Below are 27,495 nucleotides of genomic sequence, written 5' to 3' on the forward strand. Positions count from 1 at the left end.
TGGGTGAATTGTTTAGTCAATTATAAATGGACTGCTAATTAGAAGAATTAAAATGGAATTTTTTCCAAACATAACTCTATCCCAGATTGAAAGAACATTTTAGTATTTATTTATTTGTGTGATTAAAATATATAGGGAAATTCTTTAGAGAAAAGAATTGTTGATTAAATTAGTTTTAATATAGTTCCTCTTCATGAAATAGGGTACATTTCTCTCTGTCTCTATTTGGAAAAAAATCTTTTAGAACAAGAGTTCCCAACTTTTTTTTCTTTCTAATGGCTATGCTGTTTTAACTTCATGTTTTATTTTTATCCCTACCCAAAAGTAAACCAAATCTTAATATTAAACAGAAGAACTTAAAAAAAAGAATATGAAAATATTATAAGCAACTACAAAAGAAAAACTAAAATAAATGAATTATTTAAAAGAAATTAAACAAAACTTTCAATCTTAACAAACAGATTTGTTTCTTATAATGAGTAGAAGTGCGATTGTTGCTGCCATTTTCACATTTTGATCATTGTATTCTCTGGTCTTCTTCAGAAGTGTTTTTAGTCATAGTCTGAGAATTTTGAACCGAACCCTTTATTTACTTCACTGAAAACATAGCCAAGAGAATATAGGTATTAGTTAAAAGATTATTTCAACCTAAAGATAGTGAATTCTATCTTAAATGAAGAAATTAAAAACAAAAAAATTAATATCTAAGTTATTGAAATGGGCAGCAAACAAGGAATGAAAACTACAGTTAAAAATTCTCAGATGTCTATGGATTTAGAGCACTTTTCCAAGGAGCATCTGAAGAAGACTATAGAATACAACCACCAAAATTTCATGAAAATCACCGCAACTAAAATGAAAAAAAATGTATGGAACATGTGAATGAAATAACTGTTTATCAATTATTGATTTTGCAAAACCAAATTAAAAGTTTATAGATCTAATGTTTTAGTGCTGCCACCTGGTGTGTTTTTGTTTTCTGTTTGTTTTGTACTTTTTTCTTTTTTTTTTTTTTTGAAACCACATGACCTGATGACCTTTACCCTCTCAACAATATGCACATAAACAAAAATTAAGACTGCTGTACTTTTCTCTGTGATTGATTTCTGCACGTTTTTATTTTTGTAGTCTCTTGGAGGTGGAGGATGAACTCCCTGAGCCGTCTCTGCTGAGCAAATCCCGTGGCTTGAACAAAGGTCGCAGTAACCGAAAAGGTACTTTGTACAAGTCAATTGATGACTTATACATTAAGAAGAAGATGGGCGCCAACAAAGCTCGTAGATGTGAAAACTGTAAGTATTCATTTCTCATAGATGCAGTACTCCCCCTTAATGTCACACACTTGCACATTGTTCTTTCGATTATTATATTTTGCATGTGACACAGTTGGAAATATCCAATTTCAGTGAAACCATGTAACATGTGTAAAAAGACCTTGCAGAAGAGTGTTACTATTTGTTGATATCTGATTGTTGTATAATATTATTTTATATTGATAGTTTTTAATAGTAAATTTATTTTATTGTAACCCTGTTACTATGCATGGGCATAGACAGAACACAGCTGATCTAGAGCAGTAAACATTGATGAACAATTGGAGTGGTTGATTTATCAAAAGTTTGAAATTTTTGACAATGACTGTCTTGGCTGCATTTGTATTGCCAGTGTGCCAACCATGTCTCAACTGCTGTTCTTTAACACTTCAGCCTGAAGTTTCTGCCATCTTATTACAGTGATGTCTTCAATGGTTACAACATGCAGCTAGTTACTCAGAGGAAGAATTAATTTGTGATGTCATGTTCCTTACTTCTCTGCCTGGGTGGCACAAACATATTGATGGGCAGCTGAGGACATGGGCAATAACCATCAGAGAGAGCTGAACTTGGCGATCCACGGATGATTGGTCTTCAGTAGTGGAATCATGATTAGTTAACCAACTTATGTAACCTTGCTCACAACTGCCATGCATGGGCTACTGTGGTTCAGGATGTGGTGCATGCCATGGAAGAAGTCGAACCTGACAATATTGAACATCATTGTAACAACAGCAAATGTTTATTATAAGTATTAATATATTTTTTTACCTCTATATAACACGTCTGGTATACTAAGGGTGATTCATACCGAATTGGATATTATAATTCTGCTTAATAGCTTTGGAATTTATTAGTATTTATTATCTTCAGTAGTTGTAGTAGTGTTAAATTTGTTGAGTGGTTTTGGAACTGATAGGTGACCAACAAACAGGTAAAAAAAATGCACAATCATATGAATATTGCTATTTTACAAAAGTCTGTATACATTCTTACACAAAATGTATGGTATGTATATTTAGTGAATTGTTGAAAAAACATTCAGGTTATGTACAAGTCTTGAAAAATGATACTAAAATGACAAGCATCTCATATTTGTTTAAAAATATTTGAATAAATAAAATTCCAATGCCTAGCGTTAAACAACAAGAGTCATATTTATTTTTATTCACTTTCCCAATCTCTCTTACTCTGTTCAACTATTTTAGTGCGCCACCTTTTGAATTTGGTTCCCAAGGAAGATTGGGACAACTTGGAGAAACACGATAAGTTGGAGAGTAACGTTTCTGTGTTTGCTGAGCTTCTCATGGAGTCTGAAAAATGGGAGGTAAATTCATTTTTCATTTATTCCTTTACACTCTTGCTTCACTTAAACTTATGTTTTTATTGGGAAATTATCCATGTGCCAGTGACATTGTTGCTATTGATATTAAATTGTAAATTGAACAAAATGATTTTCAAACTACGATTGAAATTATGACATGTGAATCAAGTCCATTTGATTTATCTCCCTTGATTTTCAGTATTCGTCATAATTATTATAAACTAGCAGAGGAGCTTTTACCCAATCGTAAAATACATTTAAATATATTTTAATTCACACAGATTTTGTATTATTACAGAACCAATTCTCTATTGAATATTATATTGTACCTAATATATTGTACTGATTTCAGGTTTAAAAAAAATGATTAGAGTGCCATTAACTAGAATTGAAACGAAAACATTTAGCACTTCAACTGCATTCCCTACCATTTGAGCTATCGACAAATAGATAGATTTAAAATTAAAGTTGATTTTTTTCATCTACTTATACAATTTACTGTTAATGATAATATTTCACTTCAAATAATGAATGTGTGTCTGATATTAAGAAAAAATTGTTTTTCTTCGATAAAATGTTTATTAATGTCATCTAAATATTTTTTAAATAAAGCATATATCTTTTTATTTTATTTTTATTTGAAAATTGCAACAATTTAAATCATGTTTGAAAAATAAATATTTTTTCTTAATGTAAAATAATTGTCAGGTAAATATTCTTAAAATGAATATTATTTACAATTTGCTGCTTATTCAGTTTTACTTCAATATTAAAAACTGATCGTAAAACGAAAAACAAAATGGCTCCAAAATTTTATTATGTATTTACATGTTAGATGTAAAAAAAAAAAAACAGTACACCAAAAATTACACTAATTCATCAAGTTTTTTCTTTTTAAACAAGAAAAAACATGTTTTAATAGCAAAATTTCTTGTGTGTGTTTTTCGACTGTAAAATCTAGAGTCAAAGGGACATAATTCAACACACAGTCATCATAATAGTACCGCTAGAAATCATTTATCAAAAATTTTATTTTATTTATAAAAACAAAAATATCGGATGAATTTACATATATTTTGATGTACAACTTTTATATATATATATATATATATATATATATATAAAAGATTTTTGTGGGTACAAAATTTTATGAAGGATTTTAATAGCACTGGGGGAAATGCCATTATTGAAATTGAGGACTTTTTTTTTTTTTTTGGCGTTTAATCGATAAGAAATACTACAAAGTCTGAAAATCTAATCTCCAAAACCAGTATGTAGTTCAAATTATTTGAACCGAATGAAGGGGGAAAAACGTATGAAAAGGGGGGGGGGATAAAAAGAATTAAATTAACGAAGATATATATATATATATATGAATTCAGTTTTGGAACAATTTGTCTAAAATTTTTACTTTAGTGATATCAATTAAGTTTTGATAACTTTTTTGCAATACATTTCCTCTTTTGCAATCTCATTTTTTTAATGGGTATGGAAGGTGTATAAATACAATTAATATTTTATACAGATTTAATTGCATTGCATTATTGTCAGTTTACAAATTTTAGATGCATCTATACGTTTTGAAAAGTGAATCTTTTTTTTTAATTATTATTTTTTTTTTTACATGGAGGTCACTCGGGGATAAGGGTTATTGCGTGTACAGTAATCAATGGGATAGTATCATAGTAATCGTTAGTATTGGAGTTTTGATAAAGTGTCTTTGTTATGAGTTCAATTTCTGTGTTTGTCGACATTCCATAAACTTTATTCAAAATTTAAATACTAAATTATTTCCATTTCAATGCTTTTTCATAATTATTAACCGATATTATGGACTTGTTTGGAATGGGTATTCTCACTAGTAGATTGATGGCAACATTGTGCATAATAAAACAATGGCATTTTGTATCTAGTCTGGTGCACTGCAGCATCTATACAGTTCGAAGTATGAATTGGCTCTCCAGATGCAAGCCTGGGCAGGTGATAAGGAGACCTAGGTTTGCCCAGTTAGTTACCAGAGTCCCCTTCTCGGCGTTGCAGACAAAGTTTGACGCGAAGGCAAGCTAATACAGTCAGAGCCAGTGTAGCTGCAGGAGTTGCCAGAAAGGTGTTGTGGTGATTGATCATCTGTCTTACAACTCTAAGTCCCTCCAAACCTCCCTAACTCTATAACCCTGATAGGAAATCCCTATTTACTTACCTTTTTACGAGATAAAAATTAGACATAAAGTTTGTTTTTAATGCGAGGAAAATCTAATTCCACAAAAAAAAAGGCACTCTAGATGAGATTAAAAATACATACATAGTCTTGTTGGCATTTCATTACAAATAAGGTCTTCATAGGTGACAGGCAATGAATCCATCATCCTCTATCTGAAAGAATGAGGTCATGCCTGGAAGAATGACCTTAGGAGACTAAATAGATACTACACTTTGATCCCAACTTAAAAACTGGATAAAAATGTAATATGGTAAATCATGGATCCTTTTGATGCCAGGATAGTGTAGTGGTTACCTTCACCAACTTGGCATACTTTGTTTGAATTTTGCTGGGGCTACTGCAGCAATTTTATTAATACCTTTGAGAAAACTGTGGATCCATGTATCTCCTCCTCTATCAATTATAGATTTAATAGAGTAAACTAGATTCACAAGCCTTGGTAGAGAAACTAGTCTAGGAGAAGGAAAACTCCAAAATAACTCTATCTGCTTATCCTTACATTATTTCCAGTTCCTGTAGATATCTTCTTACCTTCATCATAATTCAGATACCTTTAATTTGAGGAAATATTAACAGAAAGTATTAGACATCAATTAATAAATATTCCTTAAATTTCAGTTTCTTTGAAGTATTTTAAACGGTTTTTGGGGGCATAATGTGGGCATAACCTCTCATTTGAAAATTCAAATATTTCAGATTTACATTAAATTTGATTCATTTTCTTCTAACAAAAATTCTTTAAGTTTTAGACATTTTTTTTATAATCAAAATCATGTAATGCTTTTGTTCAAAATGAGAATAAGGATTCTAGACATAATTGAAAGAATTTGCCAGAAATCAAAACAAAAATTACATGATAGAAAAAAACTGAATACAGATTTTAAATCAGCCAATAAAGCAAGTGGAAAATTGAACAAAAATTGTTTGCCTATGTAGTTAAATCTTGATTTTAATACAAGTATTTGTTTGCTCTCTGATCTTGTTTATTTAATTTGTTATTTCATATACTGGTAGGAGGTGGCCAACCTTGCTGGTCGTGAAATATACTGAAATATATTTTAATTCATGTAGATTTTCTATTATTACAGAGCCATTTCTCTATTGAATATTATATATATAGTAGTGATTTCAAAAGTTAAAATAATATAACGTGGGTACCATCAGCTAGAACTAAAACCAAAACATTTAGTGTTCTAGTCGCGTTCCTTCATTTAACACTTGAGCTGTGTTCCCTACCATTTGAGCTAACCCAACAGATAGATAAGAAAGATTTAAAATTAAATGATTTCTAACTATGATTGAATTTGTGCATGCGTGAAACTAATAAAAATATGTTAGCAACTTGAAATGAACATTTTGCATTTTAACTTGCCGACATATTTCTATACACGTTATTCATCCATTCAAACAAAGATTTCACTTGTTATAAACCATCCTTGGTGTATTATTACTATATCCTGTTAATTTCAGTATTATATGACCAGTAGTTTAAAAGTGTATCCATTAAATATTTTCACACATACACACATGTATTTATACCTACTGTTGTATTTGTATAGATTTTTCACTTATTTTTGTTTTGTTGGTTACAGATATGGAATGACTACATTAACAGTAGTGAAGAAGAGCAGCGGGAATTTCTCGAAAATTCCAAGCAAAAACATGACAAGTCTGAGGAGACTGAACAGTCCACAAATGATACAGATAAGGATTTTGATCCCGAATCATGGGAGCTAATTCCTGACATGAGAACCAGTAAGTTTGAAAAATATCTTTGTTATGTATCTAACTCATTTCCCAGAAATAATAAAACTCCCATACACACATCTGATGGTACTAACTTCAGCCGGTATCATACAAAATGATTTGAAGTATAAAGAAGACTAAAAAGATCAAGAAGAGAGAGTACCACTCAGATTTCTTGTGGAAAATTGCGGAGAGTGCTAGGTCTTTAGATAGGATTATTCCTGAGAGAATCAATAGTCATTGTCAGCAAGAAATCAATAGTAAAAGCTGTTATGATAATGTAAAATAATTTGTAATGGTTATCAAGATGCAGAGATTGTTGGAAATCTGGGAAGGCTTGTTGTCACTCAGACTCCAGACTGAGCAATCATTAATAATGATTTGTGTAAAAGCTACTAATGAATTAATAAGTAGTAGAAGAAGAAGTAGTAGTAGCAGCAGTAGTAGTAATTGTTAGATTTTTTCATATTATTACAATTATCTACACAAAAGAGAAACAACAGCATTTATGTTTTTTTATGCAGGTGCATAAGTTTAACTTTTATGTTTATTTTATCAACAGAAATAACTTTGCAAGATAAATATAGAATTTTTATGTTCACTTCAGATTTAAAAAATAATGAAATTGAAAAATAATCATAATCAATATTGTTAATTACTAAAAACTTTACACTGAATAAATTCTTTCACAAAATATTCTCTTTGATGATGAATGAGTTAAGTCAAAACTTGCAAATGAATAATAAAACACTAGCGAGATCTGTGGAAGTTCCACAGCAAACTCTTTCATATGTAATACATTGATGTTGGTATTCTGTGGATGTTCAGTGTAAATTGAGGCACTCTGATATTATTGTAGCTCTTTTGTTAAAACTGCAAAAGTATTTATCTAAGCTAGTATGGATGCCTGGCATAGCCCAGTCGTAAAATATGCTTAAATATGATATTTTAATGTATGCAGATTTCATATATATTATTATAGAGTCAATTTTTTTTATCAATTCTTATATATTATAAAGTTGTGATTTCAAAAATAAAAAAATATATCCATATGACCTAGGTGTATCGGCTTGAACCAAAACTTATGGAGCAAAAAAAAAAAATATATATATATATATATATATATATATATATATATATATATAACTTTGAGTTCCTTCAGCTATAATCAAAACTGAGAGCAAAACTTATGAATAATTCTTGGTCAAATTATTTATTACAAGAAATGGAAGGTCATAACAATTAAACAACAGTCCATCAGAAGAAAAAAGATGTAAGCATGACATACAAAATAACACACATGCTATCGTATTAATATAAAGATTTTGTTAATAGATTATGAGTTTTGAATGTTGTAAATTTGGTGATGGAATTATGAAAGCATTTTGATATTTTTATAATTCTAATTTGTTCAGTTTTGCATTATTTGGTCTACTGTTTTCATCTTGGATGCTATTCTCGTAATGTTTTGACTAATTTAAACTCTGACCTTCAGGCGAATCTGGTCAAACTTTTGGTAATCTTTATGGAAATGTTAACGATTAAAGTATTAAGTAAAATTCTATATCACAGTCTTCTGGAAGTTGAAGATTTGGTCCTCACTTCAAGCAATACTAAGAATAAGATAAAAATTAATACTTTTACCTTGTCACAATGAGAATAAATTGATCCTTATGGATCAAATAAAATGTTCAGTTCAAAATTCTGTGTAGATTTCCGAGTTTGACAAGATGTAACTGATGAAGGAGAGAGATTACATCAACTGAAATGTGGTGAGAATAACATTCAAGATGAGAACACAAGTCTGAATCCTCAAAATAATCTTCATCTCAAAAATTCCAAAACATAATTCTTCATTTTTTCTATTATTGCAGCTCATCCAGGTTTTACTGCAGAGGAATGTTACCAAAGATTAGACAGAAGACTGAGGAGTACATTGAAACGCCGCCATTTCCCACAGGTAAACCAATCTCCAGTTTTAACATCATAGTTTCTTGTTTTAGTTATGCACATACAATGATAATTTCATGGTTCCATAAGTATATGGTATACGTGTACTGATGTGAGAATATAACGACGATGATATGCAAGGAATGCATATTATTTGGGATCAATTATTCCAACTTCTGTTCATATCTTGGATGTTATTCTTACAACCTTTCGGCTGATGTAACCTATGATTTTCTTCACATACATCTTTTACAACTCTGGTATCTTTATGTTGGGGGTTAGATTGGACAAAACCTGAGAATCACCTAGAGAATGAGCACAGTAAATCCGAATAATTTAAATAATACAAATTATCAATCCTCATCTGAAAAATTCTGAAACCTGGAAGGAATAGTTTCAACTTCACTTTATAGGCATCCTTAGTTTTGTCTTTTGTTCCCTTAAAGTGTTGTTTTAAAAAGTAATATTTCACTGTAACATAATCACCAACTCAAAATAAAAAAAAAGAAAAAAAAGAAGTAAACATTACTGCACTGTACTCTCAATAATCTTTGCAAACTTTCTATTTACCCTTTCTTGATATATAATCTTCAAGTTTCCACAACTTTTGATATCCATAATTCACAATAGTTTATCGTGGTGTTATATGAATATATCAATCTTTTAATTTTTTTTTATAAAAATACTAGTAGAATATCTGTCCCAGGCTGGGTAAAATTAATTCTACAAACAGAACAGTTTTGCACCACTTTTATATCCTTTTATGAAGATTAAAAGATATCAAAATCAAAATATAATGCTACTGAACTTTGTCAAGAATCCTTATTCCAATTTTGATCAAAATATATGATTTTGATTCTAGAAAATATAACTTGTCTAGATAGAGAAGTCTGACTGCACGTTATTTTCTATAGAAGTTGTTTTTGGGGTCACCACTTGTAAAATCTCCATTCTTATTAGGGCCTTTTTGTTTTGGAGTGTTTAGAATGATGGAAAAGACGAGAGACATCTATAAATAGTAAAGCGAAAATGTATGTATGTATGTATGTATGTTCGCTTTTTGTGTATGTCTGTAAAAGGCTTTTTTCGCTGGACTTCTCGGTCGGCTCCTTTCTTCTTAAAACTTTTTATATCACGTCTAAATCATAATATCTACGAGTTAACGGGGGTCACCTGTCTATTTAATTTTCTCGACTTTGAAAAGATAAATATTCAACATTTTTCGATCGCTGCATGTGCATTAAGCTTTTTCGTATAATAAAAGCGAAACTAATTCTGGCGACATTTTTCCGGTCGTGATCGCCAGAAACGTCTGAAAGCAATCAGCTTTGATCAATGTGGAGTTTCTCCTTATATCAGACAATTGCTATTCAATTTGGACAATCCCCTTTTAATGGGGAGCTGGTTTTTCCCCCACCACAACATCTTGAAACAAAAAAAAAAAATCCTGCCCCGCAGTAAATAAAATACTGCCCGCAGTCAAAGTTGACCTCATTAAGTACGGGCACCTGCCAAGTTTTAATACTTAAATAAATTCAAACATGTTTCCGTTACTATTTCGTGGTGGCCCAGTGGTTAATGTTGCACGTTTTTTTTTTCACACTTTAATTTCCAACTTTGATTCAAGGGTTCAGGTTCGATCCTTCATGCTTATCTACCAAAACTTTTTTATTTTAACCCCCCACCCCCGAACACAACACCCAGGTGTTTTGATTTACCTAAAACCACACACACCTCCAAACACCCGGGCAAAGCCGGGTACCCACCGCAAGTGTTAAATAAAAAGAACAAAAAAATTAAAGATGAAGAGGGATATATTCACATAAGAGATATTTTATTTGTGTTTAGAAATAGGAGTCCAGCAATAGAATGTTTGTGAATATTAAGAGTTTTTGTAGAGCAAGAGAGAATCTTTAGTTGAAATATAGAAGAGTTCCGATGTTGACAGTTTAAGTGCCATGCATCGCATGTGTCTGAAATATCATATTAAAATGTCTCTGCTCAATTATATGAATTATATTTTCTTAATTGAAAGTTATTAAAGAGAGTGTTCATTGCTTTTTATATTATTAGAAAAAAACTGAATGTTTAAATGTTGTGTGTGTGTGTTTAAGTGGAAATGGATTTTAGTCATCTTTTTAGTGCCAACAAGCAACATGCTGTCAGTTCTGGATTCAAGTATGGAAGAGAGAAAAAAGAAAGAAATGTTTGGGTTCGACCTCTTTATTTCCTTCATCACAAGCTTAACTAACCTGAGACATGATGTATGATTGAACAAGCCAGGAGGCAAGCTGCGTGCCTGTGCCAATCAGCTTAGACCTTGTAAATGAAAACTATTTAACTATTAAACCTGCAAACCAGTGGAGTCACCACACTTCTCAATGGCCAGACGGAAAAGAGGAAGTGAGCTTTGTGTCATATCTTTTTCATCAGTGATCATGTAGCTAAATTAATCCATGGGAGATCATTGTGTATTAGGAAAACTTAAACCCAATAGTGTTTTTTTTTTTTATGGAAATCGTTCCAAACAAAGCATGAAGCCACTTGATGTAAGGAGCTAAAAGAAATCACTTCAAGATCAAAACCTAGCCAGCAATAAATGTTATATGGATAGAAAAAAATCATATGAAGAAAAAATTCTACTCCCTTTGTCAGAAACGTCACTCATGGAATATGAGGACTGAAGGACAAAATAAGAGAAGCGAGAGTTACAAGGTTGTTGAAAGTAAACCCAAAATTCACTTTCTACTTTCCATAAATTATATTGTATTATAAGCTGTTATCATGACAGACTACTTTCTGTACATTTTTAAACAATTATGCCAAAGTGTGATTAGAAAAAATTATTACTATGCCATACTTTTCACAACATTTTTATTTTTTTGTGTCTTTTCAGGGTTTGCTAATGTCCATCGAGGAAGAGTTGGTTACTTTCTTCCAGGAATGGCCAACCGCCATTTACATATCTCAACTTGCCAATTCATTTGAACGAATGCTGCTGCATGCCATTTGTCAGTACCTGGATTTGAAGTCAAAAAGTCAGTATCAAATGTCTCAACATTGTGCAATTATCTTTATCAATATTGTAAAAAAAAATTATTCATTTTTTTAAAATTTAATAAAACATAGACATTCCTTGTATTATTTGAATTATTCATCTCGGTTTTCCTAGTCACAATGTTTCTGCCAATGAAATCTCCAACCTTCTTCAGATGCATCTTTTCGAACTTGGAAACCTGGTTAAACTTTTTATATCAAACTCAGGAAACCATACAAAATTTCAAACTGAGTTTAAAATGAAGATTTCCAAAGTTTGCCAAGAATGTTTAGAAGTTCAAAAAGTGCATCTGAAAAAGGTTGGAGGTTGCATCAGTTGAAATGTGAATATAACAATCAAAATGAGAATAGTAGTCCGAATAATAGTAATTATTAATTCTCATCTCAAAAATACTAAACATAATAAACATTTCTATTAAGCTGTTGGTTTTCCTTTTAATTAATTTTGAAGTATTATTTTAATTCTTTAAGACATAAAATTGTATATTACAGAGTTTATATATATATATATATATATATATATATATATATATATATATATATAGTAAATTAGGAAAATATATTTATGGCAGTTAAGCTACGTAGATTTCCACATTTCATGCCCAAAGGTAATCATCAGGGTAAACTGCATGACATGTTATCAGATATTTTCATCTATACAAGTGGTGTTTAACTACATATATAGGTTGACAAGAAAGTTCTTGTGGTTTTTAACTTTTGAATTCAGATGAGCATATCTTGGCTCAAACAAAAATTTATTGATCAAAATAAGCACCATCAGAATCAAGACACTTTTACCAACACAAAACAAGTGTATTTATGCCACTAACATAAAAATCTTGCATTGCGTGAAGTTGCTGAAGACATTTTTGATATCGTTTAGAATTTTTAAGTATTCCTCACGCAGAAAGTTGTCAAGATACTTGAAAAAGTGGTAGTCGGTTGGTGAAATCTTTAGAGAGTATGGTGGATGAGGCAGAGTTTTGTAGCCCAATACATTCAACTTCTACAGGGTCGGTTTAGTAATATGCGGTTAGGCATTGTCATTGAGGAAAATTGGACATTTTTTGTTGATTAATGCTGGGTGTTATTGTCAAAGTTTCTGATGCTTTTCATCCATTTGTTGACAGTACTTCTTCACTGTAATGGTTTCACCTGCATTCAAAAAAGTATAATGGTTGAGACCAGTCGCAGACCACCAAACAGTAGCATAACCTTTTTTTATTGCAACTCTGGCTTCGGGAAGTGTTGTAGAGTTTCATCGGCATCTAACCACTGAGCTGAGCATCGGCAGATATCGTAAAGAATCCACTTTTCATTGCAAGTCACAACTCGATTTAGAAACCGGTCATTCTTGTTGCATAAAAGAAGGGAAGATGACACTTCATAATGGTGTTTCTTTTGGTTGTTGTTCAATTCATGAGGCACCATTTATCAAGTTTTTTTGTCCTTACAATCTTTTTCAAGTGGTTGGAAATCGTTGTATATGTTATGTCTAATTCAGAAGCAAGTTCTCAAACAGTTCTGCATGGATTGGTTTCGACTAAGGCTCTTCATTGATCATTGTCAATATCTGATGGGCGACCACTCATCATCTTGAAGACTTTCGTCACCACCACAAAATTTTTTAAACCACCATTGTGCTATGCATTCAAGAGTGCTTTGTTGATATCGCAAGCTGTTTCAGCAGCTTTTTGGCCTAACTTGAATTGAAATAAGAAAATTGTGCAAATTTGTTTTTTTTCATCTTGTATTGAACGTTCTAAACAATTAGATAAAGTGAAAAATGCTCTTTAAAATCTATATATATAAAAGGCAAAATGTGTGTGACCATTTCATGTAGGTCTTCAAAAGGCTTTTTGAGCACACGGTCCCGGGTTCATTACTATCGCTTACAACTGTTTATATGGGTCCTAAATAATAATATGTACAATTTGGGAAAGTGCGTCGCATCTAGATTTATTTACGTCGACTTTTACAAAATTATTGCCATTTTGGCTTCTCGCATGTTGATGAGGCTTTTTCGTATAAAAAGCGAAACTAATTCAAAGTTAACAACGAACAACGTTCTCAGCATTGCGCCGGGAAATGTCCAGAAGCAATCAGCTTTGATCAATGTTGTACATCAGACAATTGTTATTCAATCTGGACAATTGGGAGCTGGTTCCCCTCTCCCGAACATCTGTTGGGGGAAAAAAACAAAAATAGACAACTGTGTGACTTCTATTTGACCTTCTTAATTAGGTCAAATGGAAACAGCAGAGTTAACTTTTATTGCACACGCCTGTTTTTATAGTTTCATAAATAAATTCAAACCAGAGTGTGTTGTATGTATGTCGCGGTGGCCTAATGGGTAACATCGCCCGGGTTTTTTTTCACACATTAATTTCCAACTCAAGGGTACGGGTTCGATTCTCATACTTACCTACCAAAACATTTTTTTATTATTATTATTAACCCCCCCCCCCGGAGTTTTGATTTACCTCAAGACACCCGGGCATCGCCGGGTACCCCCCGCTAGTATATATATATAAAAGGCAAAATGTGTGTGATCATTTCGTGTATGTCTTCAAAAGGCTTCTTTCGCACGCGCTCTCAGGGTCGTTACTATCGCTTAAAACTGTGTATATAGGTCCTATATCATAATATCTAGGAATTAGGAAAGCGCGTAGTGTATAGATTTATTTACGTCGATTTTTACAAAATTATTGTTATTTTGGCTTCTCGCGTGTTGATTGAGCTTTTTAGTATAAATAAAAAGAAACTAAACTCAAACGGACGTGTTCGCGGCAATGCACCGGGAACAGACGCTTACGTTGCGTGACTTCTATTTGACCTTCTTAATTAGGTCAAATGGAAGCAGCAAAGTTAACTTTTATTATGCACGCCTGTTTTTATAGTTATAGTTAGATAAATAAATTCAAACACGTCTACGCTGTATGTCGCGGTGGCCCAATGGTAACATCGCACGGTTTTTTTTTCACACATTAATTTCCAACTCAAGGGTACAGGTTCGATTTTCATACTTACCTACCAAAACATTTTTTTACCCCCCCCCCCCCCCGGAGTTTTGATTTACCTCAAGACACCCGGGCATCGCCGGGTACCCCCCGCTAGTGATATATAAAGTAAAGGTTTATAACAAAAACTTTTTGAAAATACATCATTTGAAATCAAAATTAAAAATTTCACAAGAATTTTCTTCTTAACCTAATATATATATATATATATATATATATATATATATTAGTGTTTCTGTTCCAAATTTCTGATTCTGATTCTTTAAAAATTTCTCAATATTTAATTAGAGATTTAATGGTTTTAAAAATGTTCAATATAATATCAACATATATTTTTCAAAATGTAAAAAATATATTTGGGAGGGGGGTAAATTTTTCTAAAATATTTTCTTTGTAATTGATTTTTATGAACAAAATGTTAACAAATGTATTCAAAATAAGAAAACAGTGTACAAACAGAATAGTTATCAAAATCTGTTACCATGTCAAGAATGAGTTTCTTTATAATAATGTTACTATTTTGAAAACCATTCTTAACATATGGATAGGGAGGGGGAGCTCTGTTAACTATTCTCTATCTTCCCTCTATAAAAAAATGTTTATGTATTTTTCTCCCAATTATAAAGAGTTGGCCAGTTATTAGATTGATTTACTGTACTGTATAAAGAAAGACAATATATAGATAATGATAATGGCTATTTTTTTTCTAAATTAACAATCGATCTATGTTTGTTTTCAACAAATAAGATCTAAAACAAATAAGATCTAAAACAAACTTCTTATACTCATTTCACTCTTCTACCCAGCCATTGTCTGCTTGCAAGAAACCTTTCTTACAAAACAATAGCAATTTCAAACACCAAACTATGAATAATACAACTATTTCCATAACACAGGCCTTCATGCAAATGGAGGCACTTCAATTCTTGTAAACAATAACATACCTCAAAGAAATTTCTCTGTCAAAACAAATCTTCAAACAATCACAACTCGAGTCACATTACACAAAACAATCACAATCTGCTCAATATACATCTCCCCTCATGAACTAATAAATGAAAATGAACTAGAAAATTTAATAAAACAACTACCTTCACCATTCATCCTTCTAGAAAACTTTAACACTCACAGTACGTTCTAGAGATGTAAAGTCACTAACTCAAAAGGAAATAAAATTGAACAACTAATTAACAAAAATGATTTATGTTTCCTCAATCCAAAAAATCCAACATACTTAAATCCAACAAATGGATCACCTAGTGCCATTGATCTTACCATATGTGATCCATCAAGCTTCTTGGATTATACATGGAGCACCTACAAAGAACGATGTGGAAGTGATCACTACCCTATTATAATCCATTACAATAACTCATAAAACCACATACCCGGATGGAACGCAAACAAAGCCAACTAGGCCAAATTTAAAGAACTCTGTTCATTACAATTATCAGAACATCAAATCCAAACAATGGAAGAATTCACCAAAGGACTCATAACAATAGCCAAAAAATGCATACTTAAAAAATTCTCCTTCTGGAAAGAAAAACAAACCATGGTTTAATCCAGAATATAAAACGGTTATCAGACAGAGAAAGGCAGCCTTAAGAAAATTTTAAAAAACAACCAACAACTTAATATAATACAAACAACAAAGAGCTAAAACTCAAAAAACAATTAAAGAATCTAATTGAACAATTTGTCAGCAAAATCAACACCACTACTAAACTCAAAATCATCTGGAAAATGATTAGGAAAATATCTGGAAAATATAATCCTAACCCAATCAAACATCTCCTCACAAAAAAACAGAAAATAACAAAAAAAAAGATTTTGCCAATACACTAGCTAAAATTTTTGCCAAAATTCCATCATCAAAACACTACAATAAACAATTTCAAATACTTAAAAAATATGAAGAAAAGCACAAAATAAACTTTAACTCCAAAAACCAAGAGCCTTGCAATAAAATGTTTTCACTCAATGAACTAGGAACCGCCACAGAAAAATCCCACAACTTGGCCGTAGGACCAGATGAAGTGCACTTCAGCTTCCTTAAACAAATTCTTCTCAAAATTCATAAGATATAGGAAACAAAAGATTTCCTAAGTTCATAGAAACAAGCAACAATAATACAGATACCCAAATTGGGAAAAGATACATCAAACCCAGAAAACTACAGACAAATAGCTCTCACAAGCTGACTATGTAAAACGTTTGAAAGAATAATCAATTACCGTCTCATATGGTATTTAGATAACAAAATAATTTCAGAAACTCAATGTGGATGACAAAAAAATCGAGGATGTATAGACTACATCACTAACCTTGAAAATTACATCAGAGAAGCTTTCATTAATAAGGAACATGTAACATCTGTTTTTTTTTTATCTTGAGAAAGCATATGAAACTACTTGGAAACACGGTATCATAAAAGATCTCCACAACATGGGACTAAGAGATAGACTACCTGAATTCATAAAAAACTTCCTAACAGACAGATATTTTCAAGTTCGCATAGACTCTACTTTATCAGACCCACAGAATCAAGAAGATGGAGTTCTTCAAGGCAGCATATTGTCAACAACTCTCTTTAACATCAACATCAACAATATTATAAAAGAACATTCTCCTGATATACATAATTCCTTATACATAGATGATATACATAATTCCTCATACGTAGATGATATACACAATTCCTCATACGTAGATGATATACACAATTCCTTATACGTAGATGATATAAATAATTCCTTATACGTAGATGATAATTCCTTATATGTAGATGATATACATAATTCCTCATACGTAGATGGTATACATAATTCCTCATACGTAGATGATATACATAATTCCTCATACGTAGATGATATACATAATTCCTCATACGTAGATGATATACATAATTCCTTATACATAGATGAGATACATAATTCCTTATACGTAGATGATATACATAATTCCTTATACATAGATGAGATACATTATTCCTTATACGTAGATGATATACATAATTCCTTATACGTAGATGATATAAATAATTCCTCATACGTAGATGAGATACATAATTCCTTATACGTAGATGATATACATAATTCCTTATACGTAGATGATATACATAATTCCTCATACGTAGATGAGATACATAATTCCTTATACGTAGATGAGATACATAATTCCTTATACGTAGATGATATACATAATTCCTTATACGTAGATGATATAAATAATTCCTCATACGTAGATGAGATACATAATTCCTTATACGTAGATGATATACATAATTCCTCATACGTAGATGATATACATAATTCCTTATACGTAGATGAGATACATAATTCCTTATACGTAGATGATATACATAATTCTTTATACGTAGATGATATACATAATTCCTTATACATAGATGAGATACATAATTCCTTATACGTAGATGATATACATAATTCCTTATACATAGATGAGATACATAATTCCTTATACGTAGATGATATACATAATTCCTCATACGTAGATGAGATACATAATTCCTTATACGTAGATGATATACATAATTCCTTATACGTAGATGAGATACATAATTCCTCATACGTAGATGATATACATAATTCCTTATACAAAGATGAGATACATAATTCCTCATACGTAGATGATATACGTAATTCCTTATACGTAGATGATATACATAATTCCTTATACATAGATGAGATACATAATTCCTTATACGTAGATGATATACATAATTCCTTATACATAGATGATATACATAATTCCTCATACGTAGATGATATACATAATTCCTTATACGTAGATGATATACATAATTCCTTATACGTAGATGATATACATAATTCCTCATACATAGATGAGATACATAATTCCTTATATGTAGATGAGATACATAATTCCTCATACGTAGATGATATACATAATTCCTTATACGTAGATGATATACATAATTCCTCATACATAGATGAGATACATAATTCCTCATACATAGATGAGATACATAATTCCTCATACGTAGATGATATAATTAATTCCTTATACGTAGATGATATACATAATTCCTCATACATAGATGAGATACATAATTCCTTATACGTAGATGATATACATGATTCCTTACACATAGATGATATACATGATTCCTTATACGTAGATGAGATACATAATTCCTTATACGTAGATGATATAGATAATTCCTCATACGTAGATGATATACATAATTCCTCATACATAGATGATATACATAATTCCTCATACATAGATGATATACATAATTCCTCATACATAGATGATATACATAATTCCTTATACATAGATGATATACATAATTCCTCATACGTAGATGAGATACATAATTCCTCATACGTAGATGATATAGATAATTCCTCATACGTAGATTATATACATAATTCCTCATACATAGATGATATACATAATTCCTCATACATAGATGATATACATAATTCCTCATACATAGATGATATACATAATTCCTTATACATAGATGATATACATAATTCCTTATACATAGATGATATACATAATTCCTCATACATAGATGATATACATAATTCCTTATACGTAGATGATATACATAATTCCTCATACGTAGATGATATACATAATTCCTCATACGTAGATGATATAGATAATTCCTTATATGTAGATGATATACATAATTCCTTATAGGTAGATGATATACATAATTCCTTATAGGTAGATGATATACATAATTCCTTATAGGTAGATGATATACATAATTCCTTATACGTAGATGATATACATAATTCCTTATACGTAGATGATATACATAATTCCTTATACGTAGATGATATACATAATTACTCATACGTAGATGATATACATAATTACTCATACGTAGATGATATACATAATTCCTTATACGTAGATGATATACATAATTCCTCATACGTAGATGATATACATAATTCCTTATAGGTAGATGATATACATAATTCCTTATATGTAGATGATATACATAATTCCTTATACGTAGATGATATACATAATTACTCATACGTAGATGATATACATAATTACTCATACGTAGATGATATACATAATTCCTCATACGTAGATGAGATACATAATTCCTTATACGTAGATGATATACATAATTCCTTATACGTAGATGAGATACATAATTCCTCATACGTAGATGATATACATAATTCCTTATACAAAGATGAGATACATAATTCCTCATACGTAGATGATATACGTAATTCCTTATACGTAGATGATATACATAATTCCTTATACATAGATGAGATACATAATTCCTTATACGTAGATGATATACATAATTCCTTATACATAGATGATATACATAATTCCTCATACGTAGATGATATACATAATTCCTTATACGTAGATGATATACATAATTCCTTATACGTAGATGATATACATAATTCCTCATACATAGATGAGATACATAATTCCTTATATGTAGATGAGATACATAATTCCTCATACGTAGATGATATACATAATTCCTTATACGTAGATGATATACATAATTCCTCATACATAGATGAGATACATAATTCCTCATACATAGATGAGATACATAATTCCTCATACGTAGATGATATAATTAATTCCTTATACGTAGATGATATACATAATTCCTCATACATAGATGAGATACATAATTCCTTATACGTAGATGATATACATGATTCCTTACACATAGATGATATACATGATTCCTTATACGTAGATGAGATACATAATTCCTTATACGTAGATGATATAGATAATTCCTCATACGTAGATGATATACATAATTCCTCATACATAGATGATATACATAATTCCTCATACATAGATGATATACATAATTCCTCATACATAGATGATATACATAATTCCTTATACATAGATGATATACATAATTCCTCATACGTAGATGAGATACATAATTCCTCATACGTAGATGATATAGATAATTCCTCATACGTAGATTATATACATAATTCCTCATACATAGATGATATACATAATTCCTCATACATAGATGATATACATAATTCCTCATACATAGATGATATACATAATTCCTTATACATAGATGATATACATAATTCCTTATACATAGATGATATACATAATTCCTCATACATAGATGATATACATAATTCCTTATACGTAGATGATATACATAATTCCTCATACGTAGATGATATACATAATTCCTCATACGTAGATGATATAGATAATTCCTTATATGTAGATGATATACATAATTCCTTATAGGTAGATGATATACATAATTCCTTATAGGTAGATGATATACATAATTCCTTATAGGTAGATGATATACATAATTCCTTATACGTAGATGATATACATAATTCCTTATACGTAGATGATATACATAATTCCTTATACGTAGATGATATACATAATTACTCATACGTAGATGATATACATAATTACTCATACGTAGATGATATACATAATTCCTTATACGTAGATGATATACATAATTCCTCATACGTAGATGATATACATAATTCCTTATAGGTAGATGATATACATAATTCCTTATATGTAGATGATATACATAATTCCTTATACGTAGATGATATACATAATTACTCATACGTAGATGATATACATAATTACTCATACGTAGATGATATACATAATTACTCATACGTAGATGATATACATAATTCCTTATACGTAGATGATATACATAATTCCTCATACGTAGATGATATACATAATTCCTTATACGTAGATGAGATACATAATTCCTTATATGTAGATGATATAATTAATTCCTCATACGTAGATGATATACATAATTCCTTATACGTAGATGATATACATAATTCCTCATACATAGATGATATAATTAATTCCTTATACGTAGATGATATACATAATTCCTTATACATAGATGAGATACATAATTCCTTATACGTAGATGATATACATAATTCCTTATACATAGATGATATACATAATTCCTCATACGTAGATGATATACATAATTCCTTATACGTAGATGATATACATAATTCCTTATACGTAGATGATATACATAATTCCTCATACATAGATGAGATACATAATTCCTTATATGTAGATGAGATACATAATTCCTCATACGTAGATGATATACATAATTTCTTATACGTAGATGATATACATAATTCCTCATACATAGATGAGATACATAATTCCTCATACATAGATGAGATACATAATTCCTCATACGTAGATGATATAATTAATTCCTTATACGTAGATGATATACATAATTCCTCATACATAGATGAGATACATAATTCCTTATACGTAGATGATATACATGATTCCTTACACATAGATGATATACATGATTCCTTATACGTAGATGAGATACATAATTCCTTATACGTAGATGATATAGATAATTCCTCATACGTAGATGATATACATAATTCCTCATACATAGATGATATACATAATTCCTCATACATAGATGATATACATAATTCCTCATACATAGATGATATACATAATTCCTTATACATAGATGATATACATAATTCCTCATACGTAGATGAGATACATAATTCCTCATACGTAGATGATATAGATAATTCCTCATACGTAGATGATATACATAATTCCTCATACATAGATGATATACATAATTCCTCATACATAGATGATATACATAATTCCTCATACATAGATGATATACATAATTCCTTATACATAGATGATATACATAATTCCTTATACATAGATGATATACATAATTCCTCATACATAGATGATATACATAATTCCTTATACGTAGATGATATACATAATTCCTCATACGTAGATGATGTACATAATTCCTCATACGTAGATGATATAGATAATTCCTTATATGTAGATGATATACATAATTCCTTATAGGTAGATGATATACATAATTCCTTATAGGTAGATGATATACATAATTCCTTATAGGTAGATGATATACATAATTCCTTATAGGTAGATGATATACATAATTCCTTATACGTAGATGATATACATAATTCCTTATACGTAGATGATATACATAATTCCTTATACGTAGATGATATACATAATTACTCATACGTAGATGATATACATAATTACTCATACGTAGATGATATACATAATTCCTTATACGTAGATGATATACATAATTCCTCATACGTAGATGATATACATAATTCCTTATAGGTAGATGATATACATAATTCCTTATATGTAGATGATATACATAATTCCTTATACGTAGATGATATACATAATTCCTTATACGTAGATGATATACATAATTACTCATACGTAGATGATATACATAATTACTCATACGTAGATGATATACATAATTACTCATACGTAGATGATATACATAATTCCTTATACGTAGATGATATACATAATTCCTCATACGTAGATGATATACATAATTCCTTATACGTAGATGAGATACATAATTCCTTATATGTAGATGATATAATTAATTCCTCATACGTAGATGATATACATAATTCCTTATACGTAGATGATATACATAATTACTCATACGTAGATGATACACATAATTCCTCATACGTAGATGATATACATAATTCCTTATATGTAGATGATATACATAATTCCTTATACATAGATGATATACATAATTACTCATACGTAGATGATATACATAATTCCTCATACGTAGATGATATACATAATTCCTTATATGTAGATGATATACATAATTCCTTATACGTAGATGATATACATAATTCCTCATACGTAGATGATATACATAATTCCTCATACGTAGATGATATACATAATTCCTTATATGTAGATGATATACATAATTCCTTATACGTAGATGATATACATAATTCCTTATACGTAGATGATATACATAATTACTCATACGTAGATGATATACATTATTCCTCATACGTAGATGATATACATAATTCCTCATACGTAGATGATATACATAATTCCTTATATGTAGATGATATACATAATTCCTTATACGTAGATGATATACATAATTCCTTATGCGTAGATGATATACATAATTCCTCATACGTAGATGATATACATAATTCCTCATACGTAGATGATATACATAATTCCTCATACGTAGATGATATACATAATTCCTTATATGTAGATGATATACATAATTCCTTATATGTAGATGATATACATAATTCCTTATATGTAGATGATATACATAATTCCTTATACGTAGATGATATACATAATTACTTATATGTAGATGATATACATAATTCCTTATACGTAGATGATATACATAATTCCTTATACGTAGATGATATACATAATTCCTCATACATAGATGATATACATAATTCCTTATATGTAGATGATATACATAATTCCTTATACGTAGATGATATACATAATTACTCATACATAGATGATATACATAATTCCTTATACGTAGATGATATACATAATTCCTCATACATAGATGATATACATAATTACTTATATGTAGATGATATACATAATTCCTTATACGTAGATGATATACATAATTACTCATACATAGATGATATACATAATTCCTCATACATAGATGATATACATAATTCCTTATATGTAGATGATATACATAATTCCTCATACGTAGATGATATACATAATTCCTCATACGTAGATGATATACATAATTCCTCATACGTAGATGATATACATAATTCCTTATATGTAGATGATATACATAATTCCTTATACGTAGATGATATACATAATTACTCATACGTAGATCATATACATAATTACTCATACGTAGATGATATACATAATTACTCATACGTAGATAACATACATAATTCCTTATACGTAGATGATATACATAATTCCTCATACGTAGATGATATAATTAATTCCTTATACGTAGATGATATACATAATTCCTTATACGTAGATGATATACATAATTCCTTATACGTAGATGATATACATAATTCCTTATACGTAGATGATATACATAATTCCTTATACGTAGATGATATACATAATTCCTTATACGTAGATGATATACATAATTCCTTATACGTAGATGATATACATAATTCCTTATACGTAGATGATATACATAATTCCTTATACGTAGATGATATACATAATTCCTTATACGTAGATGATATACATAATTCCTTATACGTAGATGATATACATAATTCCTTATACGTAGATGATATACATAATTCCTCATACGTAAATGATATACATAATTCCTTATATGTAGATGAGATACATAATTCCTTATACATAGATGATATAATTAATTCCTTATACATAGATGATATAATTAATTCCACATACGTAGATGATATACATAATTCCTTATACGTAGATGAGATACATAATTCCTCATACGTAGATGATATACATAATTCCTTATACGTAGATGAGATACATAATTCCTCATACGTAGATGATATACATAATTCCTTATACGTAGATTAGATACATAATTCCTTATACGTAGATTAGATACATAATTCCTTATACGTAGATGATATACATAATTCCTTATACGTAGATGATATACATAATTCCTTATACGTAGATGACTGCTCAGTCAGCTACAGATCAAAATATATTCACACCGTCGAAAGAAAATTACAACACAACATAAATAAAATTAATAAATTGGCAACAAGAAACGATGTTAAATTTTCCAAAACTAAAATAAAACTTATCCATTTCTGTAACCAACGCAAACTCCACCCTGACCGAACCTTACAGATTGAAGGTGAAAAACTTGAGAATTGTCTGAAGATAGCGGTTTCAATCCTACCCAAAACCGACCAGAGGCTTACTTGGCCAAAACATGGTGAGACGATAACAACTATTGATGGCAGTAATTGCTGAGAATGCAGTTAGAATTAGGTGATTCAGAGTTCCTATCCCGTCACGGTTACCATATGACGAAGGCCAGAAAATAGTTGGCCGAAATGTTGTGAAACAACAACTAATAAAGATGAGGATAACAGTCCGCAATAAATAAATTAATAAATAATGCTCATCTCAATAATGAATTCCAATTAAATAATATATATATATATCTATAACTCTTTTTTGTCCATTGCAGGTTTCGATAACGAAGGAACTCGTCGGACAGAGGTGGAGAATAACAAGGAATACTTCAAGCCTCCAAATGTTCTTTTAAGCCAATACATCCAAAAAAACCGATAATGATGACCTGAAGGTCACCATCTTCGACTGAATGGAAACGGACTTGGAAATTTGAAAGTTATTCTTATGCCCACTTTAATTTGGTTTGCACGAATTCCTCTTAATGTCTCGCCACCTTTTATTTTCTGTAATTCTTAATTGGATTGTAATACTTTTAATAGATTCTTTATTTTAAAATATTTATAAATTCTTTCAAATTTATCGATTTTAAAGAAGAATTTATTTTTATAGAATTTATTTTACCATATAGATTAAGTAAGAGTTTGAGTGGATTTTTAAGTTTTCATTGTAACTTCATTATGCAATTGTTTCAGACTTTATAATAGCTAACAAACAAGTCAGTCTGTAACTTTGTGATTTTTATTCATTTTGTTGTTTATAACTAGTTTTTGTTTCACAATCATTTAAAAAAAAGAAACATAGTTTATTTTAGTAGTTTCTTTTTTTTCTTTAATTACAAAACTAGATTAAATAATTGTGTATGGATTTCTGACTGTCGAATTGGCAATTTCAATTTTAATATCTGTCCAATTTCGAACGATCCATGTGTTTACTGTTTGTTTCTGAAGTTTAGTTAAGTGATTTATTCAACTATTGTGTGGATATTACATATTAAAGAAATGTGCGGTGATTATTAGATGTATAGGATATCCGTAAAATCTAGACATATCTGCAAAAATAAAAAAAGAAAAAAAAAGAAAGAAATCAGTTGCAGCAAAACATAACAAGGTCAGAAGGTAGGAGGGAATCAGTTTCCCCCAATGGAAGAAGAGAGGATCTGTTTTGACACAAAAATATCCAAAAATGGACCCATCAGCATTCTTCAGTATGGGTTTCTTAGGCTATCAGAAGTAAGCCAAACCCTCTTTAGAAAGAGAATGGACCTCCTAGGATTGAACCAAACAAAGAAAGGTTTGATGGTTCAAATCAGTTTCTAGGTTGTTAGAATGATGGTCCTTGGCTGATATGACAACTGACAAATATCTAATTATCCTATGTTCCTAGACTTTACGGGCACCCTGTAGAATAGTGTAATCATCAGATATCCTAGCTAAACATTTCTATTCATGATAAATGTGTTTTATTTCTAGGTGTACATGTTTGTTTTGTTTTATTTTAGATATATCCTTTAATGTTATGTTTACTTATTTTGTATCTGGCAGCATTGTAAGTTTTAAGAAAATGAGATTTCTGAAAATATATTCATTTCAAAATAAAATGAAAATAACATCTTGAGCGATCTTGGCCATTTAAAAAATTTTGTTTATTATTCTTTGGCCATTAATATCTTCACATAATCATCCATATTTGTGTGAAACTTGCATGGAAATTAAAATTCTTAATAAATAAACCAAAAAAATCAATAAATTAAAAAAAATTTTTTTTGGTATGAATATACCATAACAACCACTGCAAAGATCTCATTTTCTTTTGAATTTCGTCTTAATGATAAAATTCTTCACTTGGTCCAATTCTGAAACATCCCCTGACAGCCCACAATTAATCTTTTCTTTCCATTTGTGTAGATATCATTTCCTTTTTTCTTAAAAAAGGAATAAGACAAAACCGCTTAATCATTTTCATTATATTTCTAGAAATCAATTTGAAAACTTTTTC

The 27,495-nt window shown here is 30.0% G+C and overlaps 1 protein-coding gene across 1 annotated transcript in view; it reads left to right on the forward strand.

The window, feature by feature from the left end:
* Nucleotides 1-27,114, forward strand: part of LOC145256149 (R3H domain-containing protein 4-like) — a 111,282-nt gene extending 84,168 nt beyond the window's left edge. The window contains exons 2-7 of the mRNA XM_080114735.1: nucleotides 1,129-1,292; nucleotides 2,522-2,640; nucleotides 6,451-6,613; nucleotides 8,479-8,564; nucleotides 11,451-11,592; nucleotides 25,775-27,114. Coding sequence (XP_079970861.1) covers nucleotides 1,129-1,292; nucleotides 2,522-2,640; nucleotides 6,451-6,613; nucleotides 8,479-8,564; nucleotides 11,451-11,592; nucleotides 25,775-25,878 — 778 coding nt within the window. The 3' untranslated portion in view covers nucleotides 25,879-27,114. The remainder of the gene's footprint in view (nucleotides 1-1,128; nucleotides 1,293-2,521; nucleotides 2,641-6,450; nucleotides 6,614-8,478; nucleotides 8,565-11,450; nucleotides 11,593-25,774) is intronic.
* Nucleotides 27,115-27,495: the final 381 nt, after the last annotated feature.

Source organism: Euprymna scolopes, chromosome 3, assembly GCF_053919585.1.
Source record: "Euprymna scolopes isolate OS-2025 chromosome 3, ASM5391958v1, whole genome shotgun sequence".
In the NCBI taxonomy this organism is placed as follows: domain Eukaryota; kingdom Metazoa; phylum Mollusca; class Cephalopoda; order Sepiida; family Sepiolidae; genus Euprymna; species Euprymna scolopes.